The sequence below is a fragment of the Apodemus sylvaticus genome, chromosome 8 (genome assembly GCF_947179515.1).
Source record: "Apodemus sylvaticus chromosome 8, mApoSyl1.1, whole genome shotgun sequence".
Classification (NCBI taxonomy): Eukaryota; Metazoa; Chordata; class Mammalia; order Rodentia; family Muridae; genus Apodemus; species Apodemus sylvaticus.
Genome location: NC_067479.1, coordinates 2032223 through 2060186, shown reverse-complemented (window position 1 = coordinate 2060186; position 27964 = coordinate 2032223). Strand labels below are relative to the sequence as shown.

At 40.4% G+C, this 27964-nt stretch overlaps 1 protein-coding gene and 1 non-coding gene across 3 annotated transcripts in view; one reads left to right on the top strand and one right to left on the bottom strand.

Moving 5' to 3' along the window:
- The window catches only part of Pcca (propionyl-CoA carboxylase subunit alpha), a 774935-nt gene that overhangs the window by 660106 nt on the left and 86865 nt on the right, over window positions 1–27964 (top strand). For both annotated transcript variants that reach the window (XM_052190575.1, XM_052190574.1), the window contains one exon: window positions 1987–2085. In XM_052190575.1, the coding sequence (XP_052046535.1) occupies window positions 1987–2085 (99 nt within the window). The remainder of the gene's footprint in view (window positions 1–1986; window positions 2086–27964) is intronic.
- Window positions 25118–25224, bottom strand: LOC127691800 (U6 spliceosomal RNA). The gene has a single exon (XR_007979374.1). It is a non-coding gene; the product is annotated as a U6 spliceosomal RNA (small nuclear RNA).

The following is a 27964-nucleotide window of genomic DNA, read 5'->3' as shown; positions in this document are numbered from 1 at the left end:
TTCCTCTGGCCACTCTGCCCTGATTTCCCACTGAAGCAAACTGTGATACTTTTGCTCCCTGCTGGCTTTTTAACACAACTAAGTTTCACCTATATGATGACAGAATCAATAAAATCATTGTATCTGTTGTTCACCGTGTATGTCTTGGAGAAATTTGATTACTGATAGGGACCTAGGAAGGCATGTGGTGGGTTCTGGCATATTTCCTTATTTAATATTTGCAGATATACTTCATTTATTACTGATAATGTGATATTTTCCTTGATTTAGAGGTAGCAAAATCGCAAATTTTTGTTATTTCTTATCTAGTGTATAAGGAAATGTTGTGCCTTTGTTTCTCAGTCATGTGAGTCTTTCTCATAAGGCCTCCCTACCATTAGTAGAGAGGAAAGAAGACAAACTTCTGTGTAATCTGGATTATGACTTTCTTCTGTACCAAGATATTGGTGCTTCAGGCTTCTTTCTCTGTCCCTAGACCCCATCAAAATAGAGCTTGCATGCATGTGTTAGGGGCATAGGAACAGTGGTCAGAGTCATATTAAGATAATGGGTAGGGTAGAGCGCCTTCTAAGTCTATGCTGCTTGGCTGTGGACCATTATCTGTTGAGTAACAAACAATTCCTGGTCTCATTTGGGCTTTTCTGATGCTATGACTGTACTGAAAAGACTTCTGCTGCCCATCGTGCCTGCTGTGCACTGCAGCTATGGAATCTCCTGTGCCATGTGGTCCTCAGCCTGACTTAGATCTGGCTTATAATCTACTAAGAAAGTTCTAGATTCCTATCATGACTCACTGGAGCTACATTTTTAGTCAGCAATGTCACGAAGCCTTTCTTTGGCCGTGTCCTTTGAGGACAGCCAATACTTGACAGAAATGTTTTAAAAAAGTCTTTGTTCCACTGGTTTCTAGTCTAGAGGTCCTGAGTTCAAGTCACAGCAACCACATGGTGGCTCACAACCACCTGTAGTGGGATCCGATGCCCTCTACTGATGTGTCTGAAGACATCTACAGTGGACTCATATACATAAAATAAATAAATAAATCTCTTTTTAAAAAAAGTCTTTGTTCACTGTTGTCTCCTTATCTGTTCCCAGGTGCTCAACAGAAGGGCAGTAGGATTCTGCCGTCTAATTTTATAGAGTGGGTGTGCACTTTGGAGAGAGTTAACAGTAGGGATTTTTAGCAGTCATGCATATTAGTTCTGTTTTAGCCTTACTTTGCAACTTATGCGAGTGTGTATAGACCTAAAATAATAATGTTATTTCTAGCCTGTTTCTGATACCAAAGAGTTAGGAAACAACCTTTGGTGAGTGTTTTCAATTAACCTTGATTTTATTTCCTTTTAACTACTTTTATGTTTTACTTAGAAATTAAAATTTTCCCTCTACTTGTATTTCTGATTTGAATAATTATGGCTTTTTTCTGTTTTTGATGATGATTTGGTAAAAATTATTTATGACTGGTGACTGTATGATAGAACTTTTCAAAGTTTGAATAGATTGACTATTCAATAGCAGAGAGTATTGCCTAATTAAAGTCTGTGTTTAATTAAGATAACAATGCTTAGTCCATCATTAAAATTACCACTGAGAAAGTTCTTCTTTGGTCCTTGGAGAGGACATTATATGCAAGCCCTGTTGTGTGGGTTGCAAAGTGTCACTGGAATTTATATGCATTACTTGTCTAATTGCAGCAAATGTAGCATGTCCAGCTAGGTTTCCAGTTAGAAGGCTGTTTGTTACTCTCTGGAAATCACTTGAAGCCTCAGGACCCAGAGGCAGCTGTTCACAGGTCCTTCACCTCTCCCCAGAGATAGCTGGGAAGACTCTGTTGTTGGACCCTGTCTTTCATGGCTGCAGCAGTAAACATGACAGGTTGTTTGGAAGCCATCTGTTAAAATGGCTGCTGCTTTGCATGCAGCAGTGAACTTGAGATCAGTTTCCTGTCTGTCTTCATGGTAACAGTCTTATTTTATGTCACAACAGGTGGAAGTTGATGGCTCAAAACTAAATGTGACCAGTACGTGGAACCTGGCGTCACCCTTATTGTCTGTCAACGTTGATGGCACTCAGAGGACTGTGCAGGTAAATGCTCACATGATTTCCTTAGAAGGCTTCAAGTTCAAAATCTTTATCATTCTCCATGTGGCTAATACTGACATAATAAGGAAAAGCTGTATTTTATTATTCATTGTGCCCTTTCTGTAGTTGTAAAGTTTTTTTTCCTCTTATACTAGAAGGTTTTGAGCTATGTTTTAATTTCAGAGAATGTGTTCTCTTTTTCAGAGAGTCTCACAAAGCTATTGCATTATGTTTTGCTGCAAATAAATAATCCCGCAGGCATTTAAATAATTACTAGATGAGAAGTCATCTTTGTCATTATAGGCTTTTAATTATAAAGCATGGCTTGCATGGATTATCATCTTTTATGCAGTTGAAATGATATAGTCTTCCATCAGAAGAAACACGACCATGCAGGTTGGCATTCTTACACATGCCTTAGGAAGTTAGTATTATAATTTGGGAGGCACTTCCCCCACCTCCAATGGCTTCCTAGGAGCAGGTGCCTTGAACCAAGAGTGGATAGCACGTTCTTTGCAATCCTTGACCTCCATTTAAAGTAGAAAACCATGGAGCTAAGCCTCTATGGGCACTTCATACTGAGGCTGGAGGCTCCTGGAAAATCAAACAAAACCACAGGAAAATGTGGCTCTTACATACAAATAGGAACTTTCAATCTCTCATAGCATCAAATGCTGGTTCTTTTACTCATTTTTATGTAGGAAACCAAAAAATCACATCTGTTTTATGTCTCATCCTTATCTGTCTCTCTTAAGAGACTGAGTCAGAGGACTCAGACTTTGTAATAGATATCTGAGAACTGAGTAGTTTCTAAGCTGGGCTCACTTGGTATGCTATCTCTGTAGGTCTAAGACTTTAACACGCAGTACTCAACCTGATGTTGTGACTTCTCTGTGCTTACTCTTTTTCTTCTATACCTTAATTCTTTGCTTCATTTTTCTACCTTTATAAATTAATTATGAGATGAAACTCTTTGAGATCATTGAAAGTTATATCGCTACACACTTTCATACTACTTAAATCTATTTGATGGGCTCAGTGGCAGAATGCTTGTCTAGGGTGACCAACAAACATCCTGACTTTGGTTCTTAGCATTGCCTAAAAACAAGTGTGGTGGTGCATTTTTATAATCCTGACATTTGGGAATTGGTATAGGGAAGATGAGGAAGCGCTCAAGGGCCTCTTTAGCTGAGGAGAGTTGGAAACCAACCTGGGATACATGTGACCCTGTCTAAACAAGCAAACACACAGCCACAAACAAACAAATGCTGAAGGAGTGAATAGAATAATAAATGCTTGTGCTATTACATCTTAACAATAGTGGTCAGTAGCATAATCATTGTTGGACCATGTGGTTTTGGGGTATCAGGTAGTTTGACTGTTGTGTGTTTAGGTGTGAAAAGACATAAAAGGTTCCATTCAAGTCTTCCTGCCATAGCACTCTTCAACATCCTCCCTGATGTCTCTGTTGATAGTTATCCTCATGGCTATTTGACATGTAGAATCTTTGGCTAAGCATGTATTTAGAAAAACCACCAACACCATTTCTCCTAGAAAATCCATTTTCCTTGGATGATGTTCAGTACATTTTTATTTTGTTTTTTAAGTCCGTTGCTGCAAAAGTATTCATACACTTGAAATGTATGAACCCATGAAGGCATACCCTAGACTTGTTGAAAGGAATTGAGACACCAAGCTAATATTTTCTAAGAAAGGTAAATGCTGTATCAGCAAAAATATCAGTTGCCTAAAATCCAGATAAAGCATTTTTTCCCTTACAGACAGGAATGATTTTTATGTACTTTCTGTGGTCTTGGCCTTTAGAGCTGCTTTGACAAACTACCACATGGTCCCACATGGTGGAGTAAGTGTGAGTGATAAGTGATGGTCAGCATGAATCATGCACAGTGCTTCTGCTCCACAGTGCTCAGGCTGCACAGTGCTTGTGCTGCACAGTACTTGCTCCTGCTGCATAGTACTCCTACTGCATAGTTCTCCCCCTGCACCGTGCTCACCCTGCACAGTGCTCACCCTGTACAGTGCTCCTAATGCAAAGTGCTCATGCTGTACAGTGCTCATGCTGCACAGTGCTCACCCTGCACAGTACTCCTGCTGCACAGTGCTGACACTGCACAATGTTGACACTGCATAATGTTGACAGTGCACAGTGCTCACCCTGTACAGTGCTCCTAATGCAAAGTGCTCATGCTGTACAGTGCTCATGCTGCACAGTGCTCACCCTGCACAGTACTCCTGCTGCACAGTGCTGACACTGCACAATGTTGACACTGCATAATGTCGACAGTGCACAGTGCTCACCCTGCACTGTGCTTGCTCATCCTGGCAGTTCATACTGCCATGGGGACTGGTTGAAGCTTAATGCATAGAGTAAATGTTTTAGTGTTCACAATGCTTAACTCTACAGAGTAGATAATATCATCATTTGTTTTTATCAATGAGACTCCTTAGAGCAAGAGAAAGTATTTGATTTGCTTAAGGTTATCCTGCTAATAAGATGGTGGTGAGAGATTTAGATCTACATAATCTTGCTGTAGGGCTTCCTCATTCAGGAGCTTGAGCCAACTTTGTGACCCTACTGTGCTCTGCTTCTTGCTCATTTCCCTGTCAGTTGCTCACATCACATTTTCCTGTCATTCATGCTTTAAATTAGTGCTACTTTCAAAGTACAGTGTGGGGAAGAATCATCTGGATGACTTGTTAAACCTGTGCTGTGGGTTGCACCTACAAACTTGACTTCAGACTTCTTTACTTCAACTGTATTGTTAGTAGGCTCCTAGGGATGCTCACCTGAGAGCCACGGTTGAAGAACTCCTTCACATGTGTGTCATCAGTAGTTACTTGAAAGGGGTGAGGAGCCAAATCTGCACAGCCTTCTTTCTTAGTACCATGGACTCTACTCTGGTTTCAGGCCAATGGGGTTGATGGGAGTTTCCAGTAGAGAAGTGATATCATTAGTAAATTTCATGGGCACCGGTTTCCTCTTAAATACAAACAGGTATATTTACTATGTGCAATCACTTGGCTAAGGGATGCCATAGGTGATCACCATCCTTCAGTTGACTGTGTGCAGTCCTGTGGCTATGGAATGTCATAGGTGGTCATCATCCTTAGTCGATCTGAAGGTCTGCTCTGATTTAAGTTTGAACCTGCTTCCTTGCCAAGTTCTTAGCAAGCTGGGCAGAGGGCAGGTCAGTGCATGGATATGGAGTCTTCTTGGGTTCCAGAATTTCTGAAGTAAGTCTGCCTTAGCTATACCTTGATCCCAAGATTTAGATTTCCTTTCTCTCAAACCTTCCCTTCAGTAACCATGGTCCTTAGACAGTTTTCTTATGTGGCTTATGGGGTCTCCAGTGTTGACCTCCCCAAATTAATAGAATCCACACTGTAAGATAGCAAGTCAGATAGAGCTCTGCAGATACAGGCCACCATGGTTCCTGAGACATCAGTGGCAACAAAGGCTCAGAGGAGCCATCCAAGGATGTTTCTCATGGAAGCAACTGCCTGCTGCTAATTGCTCTGTTTCAGGCCAGCAGGACCACCTGCTGATGGGCTTACATGGGGACAACAACAAATTGTGTGCCTCAGCTGTCCTCTCCTCTTTTGTGCACATCATGGCTCCCTCTTCCTCTCTGACATTCATTACTCATTGCTTAGAGACGTCTGCATTTTGGGGCTGGACCTCTGCCATATGCACCTTGCTGGTGCCATAGCTTTCTTTTCTGACTTGAGGATCATATGCTCAGAAAGAACCCTAGTCACTGTTGATAAGCACCAGTGCAGAGCTAGTGAGCAGTCTGTCTGAGAGGAGTGATTAAAAGAACCAAGAATGCAAACACTGGAAACTATTAAGCAAAATTAAAGCTCCTCCCTCACTGACTGTTCCAAAGAATTTTTCCTACTCATCTGACAAGTCAGTTTTCTTCAAATACCCTCATTTGTGGGAGGTAAAATGACACTATTTACAATTTATTTGCTTTCCCATGCTATGCATTTGCTTGTGTTGCCTCCTAGATTTAGGTCTGTAGGTTTGATGTTTACTAAAGAAGAGCCAATGGAAGTCCTGTCATTCTCGTGTATTTTCTGGAAAGATTCACTTAGAGATCTATACCACCCAAAAAATGAGGTTGTATTTAACAGAAATATGTATTATGTCACTATAATTTACTTTAAAGACTTGTTTATTTCATTTTGTATTAGTATTGGCTTTCCTTGTATATATATATGTGCACTAGGTGCATATCTGATGCACACAGAGGCCATAAGAAGCCATATATTTCCCTGGAACTGGAGTTACTATTGTGAGCTGCCATGTGGATGCTGGGAACTAAAACTGGTCCTCTGCAAGAACAATTCTTTGCCACTGAGCCATCTATCCAGCCACCACAGTTTTAAAACTACAATAAAATCTATTGAAGTAAAATAAAATTGAAATTTTAATCCCTCAATCAGTTGGAGAAGCCCCATGTGGCTACTCTGACTGTTGGCCAAGACAGCTTTCCAGTCAAACCCTTTATAAGTCAGGGAGTATTTCAGATAAAAATCATATAGGACTTCTTTTTTTCTTCTTTGATTTTGGTTCAGTTTGTTTGTTTTCAGTTTCCCCTCCATGTGTTAACTATGGTTTTAATATTTATCATTTAAAAATTAATTGCATTAAGGGGTTGGTAAAGTGCTTGCAATGACCTGAGTGACTGAATGATGACCTGAGTTCTGCTCCCAGCAGTCATGGAAAAAACCAGTCATGGAAGAGCATGCTTGTTATCCTAGCACCAGGGAGTCAGAGCGGGGAGGATCCCTGCACTTGATGGCCAGCCAGCCTATCCTAATGGACAAGTTCCAAGTCAGTTAAAAGCCCTGTCTCACAAAACAAGGTAATAGGTATCTGAGGAATGATACCCAAGGTTGATCTATGGTCTCCACACACAAGGCACACATGAACCTGTACATGCATATACAGGTATAACCTATGAGCATGTTAATGCCACACTGCCTCCTGTATACACACACAGATTGTTTAGATTGACAGAATTAATGTAGGATAAATTCATGAGCTGGGTTCATTTTAAAGCAAAAGTTAGATACTGCCCAAGTTAATATATTTTTCCAATTTTAAGTTTAACAAAAATCAGAGCTTTTCCTACAAGATGAAATGATTTCCTGTGTGTAGCACTTATTGAAGTGGTAAAGAAAATCAGAGATGTGCTGTGATCTATCTGAGTTTACTCTCTGTGTCCTTCATGTGTGCTAGAACCTCTGCAGGATGGAGCATGCTGAATTAACCAACTTTTTATTGTCATTATCAGTATTACTACTATGCCTGTGTTCCCTTCCTGTGAAGTAATTCTTTTGTAACCTTGAAAGAGGCTTCAATTTTACTTTGACTCAAAAAGTTGTCCATTTCTTACAGTGTAATTTGTCTGATGCATTTGCTGTGTTTCTTGTTAGGATTTCACAGAGTAGATTTTCATTTTGTACGGTCACATTGTCAGACATTCTCAGGCAGAGCCAGCTGACTGCTCCTGGCCTGCTTCTCTGTGTGGCATTTCTCCTACCCACCTGCTCACAGCAGGCTGCCTTCAGGCCTGAAGAGTAGCTAACCACTTTTGAAAGTATCTGAAGATCCAGCTAAGGTCTAACTGTGCTGCATTGTGTGATAGAGAGCTATTCACAATGTGCTTTTGAAGACTGGTTTTTCCTTCTCCTATTCTTGCTGAAATATTTTCAAGAGAAAATAAATTTATTCTAAGTAATTTTAAAGAGCAGTTTGCAGCATTCCTTATTCTGTGTTGAATAGGTCATTGATATGCAACTAAGAGGAACTAATTTTCCATATTAAAGCAGATAAATTTGCAACAGCATCACACAAATCTCAAACATTTCCTGCAGAATAACAGATTGAATGTATTGCTTGTGAACTGATTGGAGTATTAGATAGATTAAATAACATGATACAGTGAGGCAAGGTATTATAGAATGTCACCGATGCACAGAATGTAAAGAAAGGCCAGTTATGCTATAGGCTATGTATATTGACTATCGTATACCTACAAGTGTATATCTGTATTCTGTGTACAAGTGTATTCTGTATACAGAAGTAAATGAGTTTTTGAAATTTTGACTGTACCTTCCTGTTTTTAAGTGAAAACATTTTTTAAGGTTTTCCATTTTAGAAAGATGAAAATAGATGTTTTACTTCTCAACATTTTGAATAAAAATGCCCCTCATAAAATACAAAAACAACAATTGGTACAACCACTCTGGAAATCAGTCTGGCAGTTCCTCCGAAAACTGGGCACCTCACTTCCAGAAGATCCTGCTATACCACTCCTGGGCATATACCCAGAGGATTCCCCAGCGTGTAATAAGGATACATACTCTACTATGTTCATAGCAGCCCTATTTATAATTGCCAGATGCTGGAAAGAACCCAGGTATCCCTCAACAGAAGAGTGGATGCAAAAAATGTGGTATATCTACACAATGGAGTACTATTCAGCCATTAGAAACAATGAATTCATGACATTCTTAGGCAAATGGATGGAGCTAGAGAACATCATACTAAGTGAGGTAACCCAGACTCAAAAGGTGAATCATGGTATGCACTCACTAATAAGTGGATATTAACCTAGAAAACTGGAATACCCAAAACATAACCCACACATCAAATGAGGTACAAGAAGAACGGAGGAGTGGCCCCTTGTTCTGGAAAGACTCAGTGAAACAGTATTCGGCAAAACCAGAATGGAGAAGTGGGAAGGGGTGGGTGGGAGGACAGGGGAAGAGAAAGGGGCTTATGGGACTTTTGGGGAGTTGGGGGCTAGAAAAGGGGAAATCATTTGAAATGTAAATAAAAAATTATATCGAAAAAAAAAAAGATACAAAAACAACAAGGAACTCAAGAAATTAGTCTCCAGAGAATCAACCCTATTAAAAAATAGGGTACAGAGCTAAACAGGTAATTCTCAACTGAGGAAACTCAAATGGCTCTAAAGCACCTAAAGAAATGTTCAGCATCCTTAGTTATCAGGGAAATGCAAGTCAAAACAACACTGAGATTCCACTTTACACGAGTCAGAATGGCTAAGATGAAAAACTCAGGGGACAGCAGATGCTGGAGAGGATGTGGGGAAAGAGGAACACTTCTCTTGTTCCTCTTGTTGGTGGGATTGCAAGCTGGTAAAATTACTCTGGAAATCAGTTTGGCAATTCCTTAGAAAATTAGACATAGTACTACCTGTGGAGCCAGCTATACCACTCCTGGGCATATACCCAGAAGGTGCTCCTACATGTAATAAGGACACATGCTCCACTATGTTCGTAGCTGCCTTATTTATAATAGCCTGAAGCTGGAAAGAACCCAGATGTCCCTCAACAGAGGAATGGATACAGAAACTGTGGTATATATGCACAATGGAATACTATTCAGCTATTAAAAACAATGAATTCATGAAATTCTTAGGCAAATGGATGGAACTAGAAAGTGTCATCCTGAGCGAGGTAACCCAGTCACAAAAGAACGCACATTGTCTGCACTCGCTAATAAACGGATGCTAGTCCAAAAGCTCAAAATAAACAAGCTACGATTCACCCAGCACAGGAAGCTCAAGAAGAAGGAGGACTTAAGTGAGGGTGCTATGGTTCCTCTGAGAAAGGGAACATAATACAGGAGCAATAAGGGAGGCAATGTGTGGAGCAGAGTCTGAAGTAAAGGCCACCCAGCGACTGCCCTACCTGGGGAGTCATGCTATAAACAGTTACCAAACCCTGACACTACGACAAGAAGCATGTACCAAAAGGAGCATGCCATGGCTGTCTCCAGAGGGGCCCTGCCAGAGTCCTACAAATACAGAGGCAGAAACTAGCAACCAACAATTGGACTGGGCTTGGGGTCCCCAACGGAGGATCTGGAGGGTGGTCTGGAGGAGCTGAAAGGGTTTATAGCCCCATGGGAAGAACAGTGACTTCAGACACCCAAACACCCCAAGACTCCCAGGGACTGAACCATCAACCAAGGGATACACATGGTTCCAGCCAAAAATGTGGCAGAGGAATGCCTTGTTGGGTATCAGTGGGAGGAGTGGTCTTTGGTCAGGTAAAGGCTCAATAGAGGCCCCAACAAAGGGAAATGGATGGAGGGGTGGGAGGGTCAGTGGGAGGTGGGAGTGTGTCGGGTAGAGGGGCATGTACATGGAGGCAGGGGGTGGGAGGAGGGGTAGGGAATCTTTGGAGAGGGGAGCTTTTGGGGGGGGGGAAATTGGGAAAGGTTTTAACCATTGGCAAAGTAAATGAAGATTCTCAAAAAAGAAAGAAAGAAAGAAAGAAAGAAAGAAAGAAAGAAAGAAAGAAAGAAAGATACAAAAACAAACTTTAGTTAGAATCTTTGTTCCTGTGTATTTGTGCTGAAGTTAATGTGTGTGTGTGTGTGTGTGTGTGTGTGTGTGTGTGTGTGTGTGTGTGTGTGAGAGAGAGAGAGAGAGAGAGAGAGAGAGAGAGAGAGAGAGAATGTGTATGAATGTGTATGTACATGCTAGGGATTGAACGCTATCAATGAGCTTTACTCCCAGTCCCTAAAATTAATTTTTTAATTAGAAAGTTAAATGATGGGGTTCACCGTTTTGCTTATATTTGCAAGCACATGCACATGAAAGAATCTGCTTTACAACATGTTTTCAGCCTTAAAATAAATGTTTTCCCTGTTTTTAAGATGTTTCTCCTCACCCCCACCCCTCTTAGAAGTAATTAGCTGTTATTTTGTACTGTACGCATGTGATTACTCCAGAGTCACCAAATGTAATATGAACCCGTGTATTTAGTTGTGTCAGATATATAAATATATAACAGAATAAGCAAGGGTTAGTGTTTTTTTCCTAAAGAAGTAGGAAATGAAAGAGTAATTATTAACCATCTCCTTTTCACTTTCCTGAAAACATCAATTACAGTTACACATCTTAGGAACAAGCTTCCCAGCAGAACAGAAATAACTGCTTTCACTATGTTTCAAAAAATTTAATCACAGTTTAACAGCTGGGATGTATGCATGACTATAATTTAAGGCATTAACTGCAAGGCAGGGCTACCTGCCTTTGGACAGCAGTCCCAGGAGCCGAGCGCATCTTGGTCTTAGCAACGGGTTTTATAATTTGGAGATGTTCATTAATTTGACAGAACAAGAAAACAGCTTTCTGAATCCCTCTCCTCTCCACATGCACACATTTTTTTCCTTTACTGTTAACTAGAAAATTACATTTTAGTAGCTAAGAGAGGAAGAGAATTTTGAAGGGTATGGGGAGCAACCATGTAGATGAGGGACAAAGAGTAGCTGCAAACCCTGCAGCCTTACAAAGATGCTGTCAAATTGGAAATCAGTGAGAGGACAAAGAAAACCACAGCCGTTCTCACCGCCGTCATCACCGCCATCCTCACCGCCGCCATCCTCACCGCCGCCATCCTCACTGCCACCATCCTCGCCGCCATCCTCGCCATCCTCACTGCCATCCTCACCGATGCAGGATGATGTTGCATTCATGTCCCCTCCCAGATGGGAACACCTGATGTGGCCCAGGCAGTTTACACACAAACTTGTCCCAAGGCAAAGTCATTTGACAACAGCTAGCATTTGATAATAAACTATAACAAGCTGGCTTTTAATTTATTTTTGTTTTCCTTTTTCAAGACAGGTTTCTCTGTGTAATAGCCCTGGCTATCTTGGACCTCACTTTGTAGACCAAGCTATTCTCAAACTCACAGAGATCCTCCTGCCTTTGCCTCTGTCTCTGCTTCTGCCTTCTGCTAACTGAGTGTTGGGATTAAAGGCATGGGCCTCCACTGCCTGACTATGAACTGTTATTTTTAATATCTAAATTTATTTTTGCTTAACTGACAGATAATTATTGACTATGTCTCAGGGCACTTTGTGCTGTCCTGACATGAATGCAGCATATGTCAGTTGTGTAATGATCAGCTAGGACAGTTCAGCCTAGCCAGCTTCTCCCATGGTTGTCATTTCTTTCAGAGAGCATTCTAAGAGAACATGTGAAGCTTGTTTTCAGACTCTTGGACTATCAAAAGGTTAGAATGAAATGCAAGCTATAGTGCCCTTAGCAGAAGCAGCACGGAAAGCCACATTATAAACCTGATGAAGCCAGCCTTCATCGAAGCTTCAGCTGAGACTGGCAATGTGGGATCACAACTGAAGAGAGTTCCCATGAGTAGCTCAGGCGGCTCCAAGTGAGTACTGTAGTGCAGTCACACGTGTGCAATGCTGGTGTGAGCAATGCCTGTCTGTGAAAGGCTTTCTCAGAGATAAAAATGCTCAAACTTCAGTGTGCATGAAATGTTTAAGACTTTAGTAAAGTAGACATGGTGGTCCCCACCTTTAATCCCAGCACTTGGGAGGCAGATCTCTGAGTCTGAGGCTAGCCTGGTCTACAGAGTGAGTTCTAGGACAGCCAGGGCTACATAGAAAAAAACCCCATCTTAAAAACAAAAAGACTTTAGTAAGAGATGGATCTTAACAAATGAAGATCACCATGTGGTTTCAGTAAGGAACAATTTATGAACTAATTCAAACTGTCCTTTAAAACATTTAATTTTCAGCATGACACCCAATGTATAGACCACAACCCAGGGCAGGTCTCATGCCTAGTAGTCAGCCAAAAGAAACTGGACTTGATTCTTTTGGGGACTGGGGTAGGGAATGGATAGAATGGATAGAAAGAGCAGAAGGGAGGGAGAGAGAAAGGAATGAGAATAAAGATGAAGTTGGGTTGGTAGAGATGTGGGGAAGGATTTTGGGGTAGTTTTCAAATGACAAAATGCATTATATGATGTCTCAATGAATTAATAATATTAAAAATATATTACTGACCAGTAATAAAAATTGTACTTGGTCATTTTTTAATTATATATTTTTATTTTCTATATTCTTTGTTTACATTCCAAATGATTTCCCCTTTCCCAGTTCCCCCCTCCCCATATGTCCCATAAACCTTCTCTCCACTCATTCTTCAATCACCTCTCTCCTTTTTCCTCTATCCTGATACTCCCCTCCAATGCTAGATCAAGCCTTTCCAGGATCAGGACCCTCTCCTTACTTCTTCATGGAAGTCATTTGTTATGCTAATTGTGCCTTGTATTCAGAGCTTTTGGGCTAATTAATATCCACTTATCAGTGATTGCATTCCATATGTATTCTTTTGTGATTGGGTTGCCTCACTTAGGATGATATTATCCAGATCCAACCATTTGCCTAAAAAATTTGTGAATTCATTGTTTTAAATTGCTGAGTAGTATTCTATTGTGTAAATATACCACATTTTCTGTATCCATTCCTCCACTGAGGGACATCTGGGTTCTTTCCAGCTTCTGGCTATTATAAATAAGGCTGCTATGAACATAGTGGAGCATGTGTCTTTATTGCATGCCAGGGAATACTTTGGGTATATGCCCAGGAGAGGTATAGCACAGTCCTCCGGTCCTGAGGAACCGCCAGACTGATTTCCAAAGTGGTTGTACCATCTTACAACCCTACCAGCAATGGAGGAGTGTTCCTCTTTCTCTACATCCTCGCCAATACCTGCTGTCTCCAGAGTTTTTTTTTTTTAATTTTTTTATTCGATATAATTTATTTACATTTCAAATGATTTCCCCTTTTCTAGCCCCCCACTCCCCGAAAGTCCCGTAAGCCCCCTTCTCTTCCCCTGTCCTCCCACCCACCCCTTCCCACTTCCCCGTTCTGGTTTTGCCAAATACTGTTTCACTGAGTCTTTCCAGAACCAGGGGCCACTCCTCCTTTCTTCTTGTACCTCATTTGATGTGTGGATTATGTTTTGGGTATTCCAGTTTTCTAGGTTAATAACCACTTATTAGTGAGTGCATACCATGATTCACCTTTTGAGTCTGGGTTACCTCACTTAGTATGATGTTCTCTAGCTCCATCCATTTGCCTAAGAATGTCATGAATTCATTGTTTCTAATGGCTGAATAGTACTCCATTGTGTAGATATACCACATTTTTTGCATCCACGCTTCTGTTGAGGGATACCTGGGTTCTTTCCAGCTTCTAGCTATTATAAATAGGGCTGCTATGAACATAGTAGAGCACGTATCCTTATTACATGGTGGGGAATCCTTTCGGTATATGCCCAGGAGTGGTATAGCAGGATCTTATGGAAGTGAGGTGCCCAGTTTTCGGAGGAACCGCTAGACTGATTTCCAGAGTGGTTGTACCAATTTGCAACCCCACCAGCAGTGGAGGAGTGTTCCTCTTTCTCCACACCCTCTCCAACACCTGCTGTCTCCTGAATTTTTAATCTTAGCCATTCTGCCTGGTGTAAGATGAAATCTTAGGGTTGTTTTGATTTGCATTTCCCTAATGACTAATGAAGTTGAGCATTTTTTAAGATGCTTCTCCGCCATCCAAAGTTCTTCAGGTGAGAATTCTTTGTTTAACTCTGTACCCCATTTTTTAATAGGGTTGTTCGGTTTTCTGGAGTCTAACTTCTTGAGTTCTTTATATATATTGGATATTAGCCCTCTATCTGATGTAGGATTGGTGAAGATCTTTTCCCAATTTGTTGGTTGCCGATTTGTCCTCCTGATAGTGTCCTTTGCCTTACAGAAACTTTGTAATTTTATGAGGTCCCATTTGTCAGTTCTTGTTCTTAGAGCATACGCTATTGGTGTTCTGTTCAGAAACTTTCTCCCTGTAGGGAGATGTCCTCAAGGGTCTTCCCCAGTTTCTTTTCTATTAGCTTCAGAGTGTCTGGCTTTATGTGGAGGTCCTTGATCCATTTGGATTTGAGCTTAGTACAAGGAGATAAGGATGGATCAATCCGCATTCTTTTGCATGCTGACCTCCAGTTGAACCAGCACCATTTGTTGAAAAGGCTATCTTTTTTCCATTGGATGTTTTCAGTCTCTTTGTCGAGGGTCAAGTGGCCATAGGTGTGTGGGTTCATTTCTGGATCTTTGATCCTGTTCCATTGATCCTCCTGCCTGTCACTGTACCAATACCATGCAGTTTTTAACACTATTGCTCTGTAGTATTGCTTGAGGTCAGGGATACTGATTCCCCCAGATTTTCTTTTGTTGCTGAGAATAGTTTTAGCTATCCTGGGTTTTTTATTGTTCCAGATGAATTTGATAATTGCTCTTTCTAACTCTGTGAAGAATTGAGTTGGGATTTTGATGGGTATTACATTGAATCCGTATATTGCTTTTGGCAAAATGGCCATTTTAACTATATTGATTCTACCGATCCATGAGCATGGGAGGTTTTCCCCCTTTTTGAGGTCTTCTTCCATTTCCTTCTTCAGAGTCTTGTAACCTTAGCCATTCTGACTGGTGTGAGGTGAAATCTCAGGGTTGTTTTGATTTGCATTTCCCTAATGACTAATGATGCTGAGCATTTCTTAAGGTGCTTCTCGGCCATCTGAATTTCTTCAGGTGAAAATTCTTTGTTTAGCTCTGTACCCCATTTTTAATAGGGTTATTTGGTTCCCCAGGGTCTAACTTCTTGAGTTCTTTGCATATATTGGATATTAGCCCTCTGTCTGATGTAGAGTTGGTGAAGATCTTTTCCCAATTTGTTCGTTGCCGATTTGTCCTTTTGACAGTGTCCTTTGCCTTACAGAAACTTTGTAGTTTTATGAGGTCCCATTTGTCAATTCTTGATCTTAGAGCATAAGCTATTGGTGTTCTGTTCAGGAACTTTCCCCCTCTACCGATGTCCTCAAGGGTCTTCCCCAGTTTCTTTTCTATTAGTTTCAGTGTGTATGGTTTTATGTGGAGGTCATTGATCCATTTGGAGTTGAGTTTAGTACAAGGAGATAAGAATGGATCAATTCCCATTCTTCTGCATGCTGACCTCCAGTTGAACCAGCACCATTTGTTGAAAATGCTATCTTTTTTCCACTGGATGTTTTCAGCTCCTTTGTCGAAGATCAAGTGACCATAGGTATGTGAATTCATTTCTGGGTCTTCAATTCTACTCCATTGATCCACTTGCCTGTCACTGTGCCAATACCATGCAGTTTTTAACACTATTGCTCTGTAGTATTGCTTGAGGTCTGGGATACTGTTTTTCCCAGAAGTTCTTTTACTGTTGAGAATAGTTTTAGCTATCCTGGGTTTTTTGTTATTCCAGATGAATTTGAGGATTGCTCTTTCTAACTCTGTGAAGAACTGAGTTGGGATTTTTATGGGATTGCATTGAATCTGTAGATTGCTTTTGGCAAGATGGCCATTTTAATTATATTAATCCTGCCAATCCGAGAGCATGGAAGATTTTTCCATTTTCTGAGGTCTTCTTCAATTTCCTTCTTCAGAGACCTGAAGTTCTTGTCATACAGATCTTTCACATGTTTGGTTAGAGTCACACCAAGATACTTTATATTGTTTGTGGCTATTGTGAAGGGTGTCATTTCCCTAACTTCCTTCTCAGCCTGTTTATCCTTTGAGTATAGGAAGGCAACTGATTTGCTTGAGTTGATTTTATAACCAGCCACTTTGCTGAAGTTGTTTATCAGCTGTCGGAGTTCTCTGGTGGAGTTTTTTAGGTCACTTAATTATACTATCATGTTGTCTGCAAATAGTGATAATTTGACTTCTTCCTTTCCAATTTGTATCCCTTTGACCTCCTTATGCTGTCTGATTGCTCTAGATAGAACTTCAAATACTATATTGAAAAGATATATAGAGAAAGGACAGCCTTGTCTATTCCCTGATTTCAGTGGGATTGCTTCAAGTTTTTCTCCATTTTGTTTGATGTTGGCTACGGGTTTGCTGTATATTGCTTTAACTATGTTTAGGTATGGGCCTTGAATGCCTGTTCTTTCCAAGACTTCTAGCATGAAAGGATGCTGAATTTTGTCAAATTCTTTTTCAACATCTAATGAAATGATCGTATGGTTTTTTTCTTTGAGTTTGTTTATGTAGTGGATTGCATTGATGGATTTCCTTATATTGAACCATCCCTACATCCCTGGAATGAAGCCTACTTGATCATGGTGGATGATCATTTTGATGTGTTCTTGGATTCGGTTGGCAAGAATTTTATTAAGCATTTTTGCATCCATATTCATAGGGAAATTGGCCTGAAGTTCTCTTTCTTTGTTGGATCTTTGTGTGGTTTTGGTACCAGCGTAATTGTGGCTTCATAGAACGAGTTGGGTAGTGTTCCTTCTATTTCTATTTTGTGGAATAGTTTGAAGAGTATTGGTGCAAGGTCTTCTATGAAGGTCTGATAGAATTCTGCACTGAAGCCATCTGGTCCCGTGCTTTTTTTGGTTGGGAGACGATGACCCCTAGTTGGTTTCTATGACCCCTTTTATTTCTTTAGGGGTTATGGGACTGTTTCGATGATCTATTTGATCCTGATTTAATTTTGGTGTCTGATATCTGTCTAGGAAACTGTCCATTTCCTCCAGATTCTCCAGTTGTGTTGAGTATAGGCTATTGAAGTAGGATCTAATGATTTTTTGAATTTTCTCAGTTTCTGTTGTTATATCTCCCTTTTCATTTCTAATTTTCTTAATCTGGATACTGTCTCTGTGCCCTTTGGTTAGTCTGGCTAAGGGTTTATCTATCTTGTTGATTTTCTCAAAGAACCAGCTCCTGGTTTTGTTGATTCTTTGTTTGGTTCTCTTTGTTTCTACTTGATTGGTTTCATCCCTGAGTTTGATGATTTCCTGCCTTCTACTCCTCCTGGGTGAAATAGCTTCTTTTTGTTCCAGGGCTTTCAAGTGTGTCATTAAGCTGCTAGTGTATGCTCTCTACATTTTCTTTTTGGAGGCACTCAGGGCTATGAGTTTTCCTCTTAGCACTGCTTTCATTGTGTCCCATAGATTTGGGTATGTTGTGTCTTCATTTTCATTAAATTCTAAAAAGTTGCTGATTTCTTTCGTTATTTCTTCCTTGACCCAGGTATCATTGAGTAGAATATTGTTCAGTTTCCACGTGTATGTGGGCTTTCTATTGTTTTTGTTGCTATTGAAGACCACTTTTACTCCATAGTGATCTGATAGGAGTGGGATTATTTCGATCTTTTTATATTTGTTGAGGTCCGCCTTGTGACCAAATTATATGATCGATTTTGGAGAAGGTACCATGAGGTGCTGAGAAAAAGGTATATTCTTTTGCTTTAGGATAAAATATTCTATATATATCTGTTAAACCTAATTGGTCTAAAGCTTCAATTAGTTTCACTGTGTCCCTGTTTAGTTTCTGTTTTCCTGATCGGTCCACTGAGGAAAGTGCAGTGTTGAAGTCCCCCACAATTATTGTGTTGGGTGCAATGTGTGCTTTGAGCTTTAGTAAAGTTTCTTTTATGAATGAGGGTGTTCTTGCATTAGGAGCATAGATGTTCAAGACTGAGAATTCTTCTTGTTGTATTTTTCCTTTGACCAGCACGAAGTGTCCCTCAGAGTCTCTTTTGATGACTTTGGGTTGAAAGTCAATTTTGTCTGATATTAGAATGGCTACTCCATCTTGTTTCCTGAGACCATTTGCTTGTAAAGTTGTCTTCCAGCCTTTTACTCTAAGGTAGTGTTTGTCTTTGACACTGAGGTGTGTTTCCTGTATGCAGCAGAATGTAGGGCCCTGTTTATGTATCCAGTCTGTTAGTCTATGTTTTTTAATTGGGGCATTGAGCCCATTGATGTTAAGAGATATTAAAGAATAGTGATTATTACTTCCTGTCATTTTTGATGTTATTTTTAAAATTTGATTGGTTATCTTCTTTTGGGTTTGATGAATGAAGGTTACTTACTATCTTGCTTTTTTCAGGGTGAAGTTTCCCTCCTTGTATTGGTGTTTTCCTTCTATCATCCTTTGTAGGACTGGGTTTTTGGAAAGATATTGGGTAAACTTGGTTTTGTCATGGAATATCTTAGTTTCTCCATCTATGGTGATTGATAGTTTTGCTGGGTATAGTAGTTTTGGCTGGCATTTGTGTTCTCTTAGAGTCTGCATGAGATCTGCCCAGAATCTTCTAGCTTTCATAGTCTCTGGTGAGAAATCTGGTGTGATTCTGATATGTCTTCCTTTATATGTTACTTGGCCTTTTCCTCTTACTGCCTTTAATGTTCTTTCTTTGTTTAGTATATTTGGGGTTTTGATTATGATGTGACAGGAGGTGTTTCTGTTCTGGTCCAGTCTGTTTGGAGTTCTGTAGGCTTCTTGTATATTCATGGGCATCTCTTTCTTTAGGTTAGGGAAGTTTTCTTCCATAATTTTATTGAAGATATTTGCTGGCCCTTTAAGTTGTAAATCTTCACTCTCATCTAAGCCTAAATTCTTAGGTTTTGTCTTCTCATTGTGTCCTGGATTTCCTAGATGTTTTGGGTTACAAGCTTTTTGCATTTTGCATTTTCTTTAACTGTTGAGTCCATCGTTTCTATGGTATCTTCAGCATCTGAGATTTTTTTCTTCTATCTCTTGTATTCTGTTGTTGATATTTGCATCTATGGCCCTTGAATTCTTCCCAAGGTTTTCTATCTCCAAAGTTGTCTCACTTTGATATTTCTTAGTTGTTTCTACTTCTGATTTTAGATCCTGGATGGTTTTGCTTAGCTCCTTCACTTGCTTGTTTGTGTTTTCCTGTAATTCTTTAAGAGATTTTTGTGTTTCCTCTTTCATGACCTCAGCCTGTTGACCAAAGTTCTCCTGTATTTCTTTAAGTGATTTTTGCATTTCCTCCTTATTGGCTTCTGAATTCTCCTGAATTTCTTTCAATGATTTTTGTGTTTCCCTTGTAAGGGCTTCTAACTTTTGATCCATTTTCTCCTGAATTTCTTTAAGAGATTTATTTATGTCCTTTATATGATCCTGCATCAGCATCATGACCAGTGATTTTAAATCCAAATCTTGTTTTTCTGGAGTGTTGGGGTATCCAGGACTTGCTGCTAATGGAAAATTGGGTTCAGGTGCTGCCATATTGCCTTGATTTCTGTTAGTAACGTTCCTACATTTGCCTTTTGCCATCTAGTTCTCACTGGTGTTAAGTTGTCTTGTTGTCAATGCTGGACTCACCAGTCTAAGCTTCCTCTTCGCAGCTGGTCTCCTGGTGGACAGCTGACCTCCTGCACTGCCTGGAGACTGGGTGCAGTGGCCCAGGCTGTTCCTGATCCTGAAGCTGAGGTCTGAAGGTTCCTGCCAGAGGCCTCAGGGCTGGATCCTCTGCTCTGCAGGGCCGGACTCACCAGAGCATGCTGCTTGCTCCAAGCTGGCCTCTGAGTGTACCACTGGCCTCTTGCACTTCTTGGAGACTGGGTGCTATGGCCCAGGCTGTTCCCGAGCCCGAAGCTAAGGCCTGAGAGCTCCCACGAGAGGCCTCAGGGCTGGATCCTCCACTCTGCATGGCTGGACTCACCAGAGCGCGCTGATTGCTCCCAGCCGGCCTTCGGGTGTACCCGTACTTGGTCATTATATTTCAAATTTGTCCTCGAAAGAAAGTTCTTTGCTTAAAAACATTTTTTTTCTCTCTTATTCTAGAAGTAGTTACTTAATGTCTTCATGGCTGCCCATGGTCTCCTAAGGCCCAAAATGTTAACTCCATGGCTTATTACAGAAACATTGCTGAAGCCTGAGTTAGACTAAGATGATAGCAGTAGAAACAAGTGAAGCAGTTTGGTGGATATTCTGGGTGGGAACAGCAAAGATTGGCAGATGCATTATTTACTGTGTGTGAAGGTAATTAAAGGGTTAAGGGTGAGTGGTGAATGTTGATTTTTTTTGTTGTTGTTTTTACTTAGATGTAGGAGAGCTATAGAGGATCAGGTCTGCAGAAGGATCTGCTGATTAAGAATTCCATCTGGACTTTGCGTGTTTGAGAGGTGCTTTAGATATTTAAGGGTTAGTATCACATGAGCAGTTGACCATGTATCCTGGAGTGGAGCCGCAAACAGAAATTTGGAGGCCACAAAGAGTGGAGTAGGTCTGTCACATGCAAAGCATAAAGGGGCGGAGTGTGGTGCTCATGCCAGTAATACCAGCATCCACAGACTGAGGCAGGAGGATGTCTGGGTTCTGGCCTATAGAGTGAGATGTTGTTAAAATAATAAACGAAAGGAAAGTAGGCCCTTTTTCTTAGACTCTACAATTAACTTAGGACAGGTTGAAGAGCTTGAATTCTAAAGAAATGTAAATGGTAGAAGGCTCAGCTGTTGTCACTGTAGTATTTACTGGCTGTTTCACCAGAGGTTGGACCTTTCTTTGGGAGGTGGTAGAAGTATTCTGTATGTTGATGTTTCTGTATGTGTTTTTTGCAATCACATACAACCATCAGAAGACATTGAATTTTAGACTATATGTGGAATATAGCCTTTATGTATAGGTCCTACTCTTATAAAGCTAAATCTTAAAGAAATATTACATGTGTTTATTTATTGTACCTGTGACATGGTGTCAGGGACAATTCGTGGGAGACACTTTTCTGCTTTTACATCCTAGGGATCAAACACAGGCCATCAGGTAAGATGTTTTTACCCAGTGAAACAACTCATGGACCCATAAGGTTCAATTTTCAACTATGTATGTTGTGAAAGGGAAAGAAGCAGGAACCTGGATGGAACCCACAGGGCAAGAATGTGGATAAATGTGTAGATGTGAAGCCAGCAGGCAGCACCAAGGAAACTCCAAGAAAAATAGGAGAAAACCCAGGAGCCTGAGGTAGACTTGAGGCCAGTCTAGGATGCTTTTAGGTATGGGATTCAACTCCTCTTTAAAGTATTGATCAATAAGGTATAGACAAAATAGATCTAAGATGTGGGAAGATGCAAATTATAGATGACCTCACCACATCTTTTAAGACAGTAGTGGTTATGCCTATTTATTCATAATTCTGTATTTTGTTTGCTTTGGTTTGGCCCTTACTTCTGAATAGCTATTTCTTGTATTTTAAAGTATTTCTTGAGTTTTTTATCCTTTTTATGAGATAGTATCTTTAGTTTTTGGATTATGATTTTCATCTGTTTGGCATTTTTGTCATAGTATCACTTTTTTGTGGAATTGTTTTTCTGTGTTTTCTACTTTTTTATGTAAGTTTATATGGATTTGGGGCATGACACTTTTCTGCTATTCATTTTTCTTAAAATTAGTCTCTTTGTAGTTTGTTTTTGACATTTAAAAGTGGTATATTTTTCCCTTGGCTCTTTCTGACACAGAGTAATAGGAAAGAAAATTTATACACAGCTGGGAAAATCCCTCCTTTAATGATAATAGAGTGCATGGACTCTCTCTCTCTCTCCCTTCATCTCCCTGCTCCTTAAGCCAGTGTCCTGATATATCACATACTCACCCTCCCCAGTGTTCTCATTCCTCCTTTCCTAATTTTTTTGATGACTATACTGCTAAGTTCAGCAGACAGATTTCTGCTTTGGAACAACTTGTGATTCAGGGCTGTGTTGCCTGCCTTTGTTTTTCATAACCTAAACACCTGAAACATTCTTTCTGAGAACTGATATTGCATTTCCAGGTCTACACCATTGTCTTTTATGTTGTTGGTATTAAAAAGAAAGCATAAGACACAGGTTCCAAGTCTACATGGAGCTCCCCTCTAAGAAATGATCATGTCAGAGTGGCCACATCCCATGCAGAAGGAACGTGCACTTTTAAATGTCCTCCTCTTTAGTTCTCTTGACTCCACAGAATGAAGATCATTTTTAAAAGTTGCAAGTAAAAGACAATTGTCCCTCTCCATGCTGTGCATCTTCAACTGCAGACCATCAGCCATTCTAAAGCAGAGCTGTGTAGGAAGTTTAAGAGGTTTATAGAGCTGAGACTGTGGCTCAGGGAGAGTGTACTGCCTCGATGCACAGGGCACGGCTTCCGTCCCCAGCACAGCAGCAGAACCTCATACACATGAGCTGTAACCCAGCTCTCTAAGTGCTTCCTGCTTCCTGTGCTGCCGATTTCCCTGTTCCTGGTCACACTGAACTACTTGCCCTTCTCCAACTTTCCATGCTTGCTCCTCATCAGAAATTCACATAAACTTTCCCATCAGCACAAAAGCTTTTCTTGTACTTCCTCTGTAGCATTCCTGCTAAATGGTTTTTAGTGACTTATTTTTAGGAAGGGGCTCACTGCCCTGTTGTGGAAGCAAGAAACTTAAGTTTGAGCTCCAGCAGGAATGATAAAAAGCACAGCAGTGTCAAGGAGACTGAGACAGGAGGATTGCTGGCCAGTCACTATAGATGAGGAGGTGATCTCAAGGTCAATGAGAGACCTTGTCACAAAAATCCGGGTAGAGAGCAACTGAGAAAGGCACAGTCTTCTGTCCTCCACACTTGTGCACATGTGTCATGTAAACATGCAAACATGCACACATAAACACAAAATGACCTCCTTTATACATGGTCAACTGTCATTTATAAGTACTTCAAATATGCATGTACATTATGAAATGACTAAGCCAGCCTAATTAAGATATGCATTACCTCAGTTTCCCATCTGTTTGTGGTAGGGACAATTAACATCTGTTCTTTTATCAATCTTGAGTGACAAGATGTATGGATTGATATATTATGGGTTTCTTGAAGCTGATCTCCTGAGCTAACACTTTTACCCTTTGCCTCGTCAATCACTCTTCACCAGCCAGGAGGTCAGCTTTTCAAAGTTCTCATATAAAATTTTCCTTTGATGAGTTATGAAGTGTCCATCTCCATCTGTTTTGATTAATTTTGGTTGGAAGTCTATTTCATTAGGTATTGTAATGGCTACTCCAGCCTGTTTCTTGGGTCTAATTGCTTAGAAAATCTTTTTCCAGCCCTTTACTCTTGATGTTGAGGCATGTTTCTTGTATGCAACGAAATAACGGATTCTGTATTTGCTCCATTCTGATAGTTTATGTCTTTTTATTGAGGAATTGAGACAATTGATGTTGAGAGACATTAAAGACCAATGATTGTTCATTTCTGTTATTTTGGTGGTGGTGGTGTGTGTATATGAGTGCCTCTGTGTGTCTCTGTGTGTATGTGCATGTATATGTGTATGTCTGTGTGTGTCTCTGTCTCTCCCTCCCACACCCTGTGTATGTCTATGTGTTTCTCTCTGTCTCTGTCTCTGTCTTTCTCTCTGCCTCTGTCTCTGCCCCTCTCTTTCTCTCTCTCTCTCTGTGTGTGTATATGTATGTATGTGTGTGTCTTTTCTATGACTGGCCACTTCCTTTAATATACTGCCCCTTCATATTTTTCTATATTATTGCCCATGACAGGATTTTCACTATTTTGAGGGCTGAATTGCGTTAAGTTTCAAACCCAGGGCAACCAGCTGAGGTGCCTATTTAGCACATCAAAGCAAACCTGCCTCCAGGTTCTCCCAGCATCCCTCAGCTCTACCTGTCACAGGGTATGGCTGGCATACCCCATCCTCTACCCTGAACTCTCCAGGCCAGGGGTTGGGCTTTCTGTTCCCCAGAGACTTCTTCTGATATAATCCAGACATTTTGGTTACCTAACCAAAACTTAGCTGCTATACTTAGTTCTCCCTTCCCCTCTCTCCACATGGTCCAGGGTCATCAGCATTGTGGACCCTCCCAGATGTGTCTGCCTCTGGCTATGTTTCCCTTATATCTTTAATATTCTTGCTCCTTCACCATACCTAAGAGCTGTCCTGTCCTGTCCTGTCTCGTCCTGTCCTGTCCATTTCATTCTTTTTTTCTTTCATCTCCAGGACAAGTGGCTGAGGTGCCTATTTAACAAATAGTGTTCTATTAGTATGTTTGTATGTTCTCACAAACACACACACAATACACACATGTATATATTAATATTAATATATATTTCCATTAATATACACATTTTATTTATTTGCTGATGATCACTTGAATGGATTCTATGACTTAGAAGTCATATGTAAGTCTGTAGTGCACATGACCATGCAGGTATCCTGTCATAGTGCTGACCTCATTTTCTTTTTTTTTTTTTTTTTTTTTTTTTTTTTTTTTATATGTTATTCTTTTTTTTTTTTTTGTCTTTTTTTTTATTTGATATAATTTATTTACATTTCAAATGATTTAAAAAATATGGAACGCTTCACGAATTTGCGTGTCATCCTTGCGCAGGGGCCATGCTAATCTTCTCTGTATCGTTCCAATTTTAGTATATGTGCTGCCGAAGCGAGCACAGACCTCATTTTCTTTAGGGTACCCGATATTGCATGTGATTCTCTGATCATAAGTAACTTCAGAGGCTCCCTCCATTCTATTTTCCTTTATTGGCTATATCGTGTTTATTTTTAACCACCAAACCTAAGTGTCTAGCAGTAACCCTTCTGTAACTCTTCTGGAAACTTGATCTTTCTTCTTATTTCATAATACCTAATACATTTTGGTATATGAATTTATCATATTGAGGCATAATTAATTATTTTACAATTTGTCATCTTCTGTGGTACCCTGGAATCTTTTTTTAAAGATTTATTTTAGTTTTTATATTTTATTTTGTGTTTACATCTGTATGAATGTATGTTACATGTATGTGAGTGTCTGTGGGGACCAGAAAAGGGTATTAGATCACAGTGCTTTAATTTTAGAGGTATTTGTTTAGTTTCCTCAGGAACCTCATGCTAACTTCCATGCTGGCTTGACTCACTCTGTCTTCTACTAACTGTGTGAGGGTTTCTCACGCTTGCCACCATTGGGTTTCCACACAGTCCAATTGTCAGTTCTTACCAAAAGTCCTTGTCTATACCATATCCTGCGTTTTCTCTATAATTTCCCCTAGTGATGTCAAAGTTTTATATCTCATGTTAAAGTCTAAGATCCATTTTGAATTGATTTTTGTGCAGGGTGAGAAGGCAGGGTCTCCTTTCTAGTCAAGTGGTTACCTGGCACCATTTCTTAAAAGGGCTGTTTTTATCCAGTGTGTCTCTGGCACCTGCATTTTTTTTCTTTTCTTGTTATGTTCAAATACATGACAGAAGAAATTTAGGGGAGAAAGGATTTAGTTTACAGCTTAAGAAGGGAGACAGTACATCAAAGGAATGCGTAGTGGCAGCAATGACAGCTTGCCACATAGTGTCCAAAGTAGGGCTGAGGATAACAAACGAGAAATGGGACCAGGCTATAGAACCTTAAGGCTTTCCCTACCCCGCTCATATGTAGCAGATGTGTAACTTGACCATCATCTGGGTCCTGAAAAACTGGAGCTGAGGCAATCCCAAAAGCTGTTGCCTGTACTGTAATATATTCTACTAGCTGGGCTGCCTTGTCTGGCCTCAGTGGGAAAGAAGGCACCTAGCTTCACAAAGACTTGAAGTGCCAGGGTGGAAAGGATATTCGGGGTTGGGGGGGGGGGCAACCCCTCAGAAGAGATGGAGGTGGATGGGTAGGTGGGGAAGAATTGTGGGAGGGGTGACCAGGAAAGGGTCAGTGAGCAGGATGTAAAGTAAATAAGTTAAAAAAAAAAAACTAAAAAGAACAAAACAAAACAAAAAGATAAAACCTTGAGGCCTGCCCCAGTGATCCCTTGTCCCATGAGACTCTTTCCTAAAGGTGCCATATTGGATGGAAGCAGTGCCATTGTCTGGGGACTGGTTTCCAAACACAAGTTGTGAAGAACATTTTACATTTAAATCACAGTAACGCTTTAGCCAAATAGCAGTTGGCCCTGTAACCTTGCTTCTGGGTCCTCTGTGTCTTCCACTGGGTCACACACCTGTTTTTGTGGCAGTGGTATGCTGTTTCGTTATATGTGTAGTTTGAAACTGGGTGCTGTGTGGGCTCCAGCAACTTCCATTTTCCTCAGGAGCTGGCTGTAGAGTCTCACAAATTTTAAGAGGTATCTTGTTTGTTTTTCTACTATAATTTTATTTACTAAATTTTACTTTCCACTGCCAACAGTTTGCCAGTGGTCAGTGTTGTTACCGAGACGTTCGAGGCCTGTGACTGTGACGTCATATAGGCGACAATTAGAACTATACCAACAGCCAAGGGAAAGCCAAGGCAACAGCCGCCATATACCCAGAATTCAATGGCCCACCTTTACCTGTAATTTAAGTCATCACCCCTATATAACTGAGTAATGTTTCTCCCCCCCTTTCTCTTTCTTTCCTTCCTTCTTCCTGCCTGCTACCCCTTTCCCCATCTTAAATAAAGTCCCACGTGAAACTGTTTGGCCTGGTGTATCTCATTGTTGCCCACATCTCCACCACGTCCCTGCGGCCCGTGTGGCGGGCACACAGGTGACCTGCGCTGCAGAGTAGGCAGGCAGACCTGTGTAGAAAAACCAACAGTCAGATTTTTTTTCTTTTTCTTTTCTACCTATAGGTTCTGGATTTGGCCTCTTGATCATGATTTTGGTTCCCCAAAGTTGTGATACTTCTGCTTTTATTTTTATTGATATCTGAGATAGAGTTCCTTCACCTTGTCTTTTATTCTTCTTAACTATGTTCTTCTGCTTTCTCTAGTCCATTGGTGATGCTTTTCAGCATCTCAGCACAGGTGATGCTTTTACTTGATTAGTTGAGCTTTTAATACAATTTTCCCACTTCTGACATCCTACTTGATTTTTTTTTCAGAATCTTAATTTCTTTGTTGACTTTGTCATTCATGCTGCTGACTTTTCTACACAGGCCCTGAACTGAATTTCTGACTTCATTAAACTGCTTGTTTGAATATTTTTTGAGGTCATTGATCAATGTTCAATCTAGACTTTGAATTCTTTGTCTAGTATTCTGTCATTTCAGTGTCCTTGGATTTGTTTACTGCCATTATGCTACTTCAAGGAGTCATATTAACTTACCTTTCCATACTTGCTTCTGGGCCAGGATTTATTCATCTATTTGGATAGAGTTCTCTTTTGGTTTTATTTCAAGTTCTTAGTGATCAACCTCTTGAGAGCACAATCCTGGTATTACTCAAAGA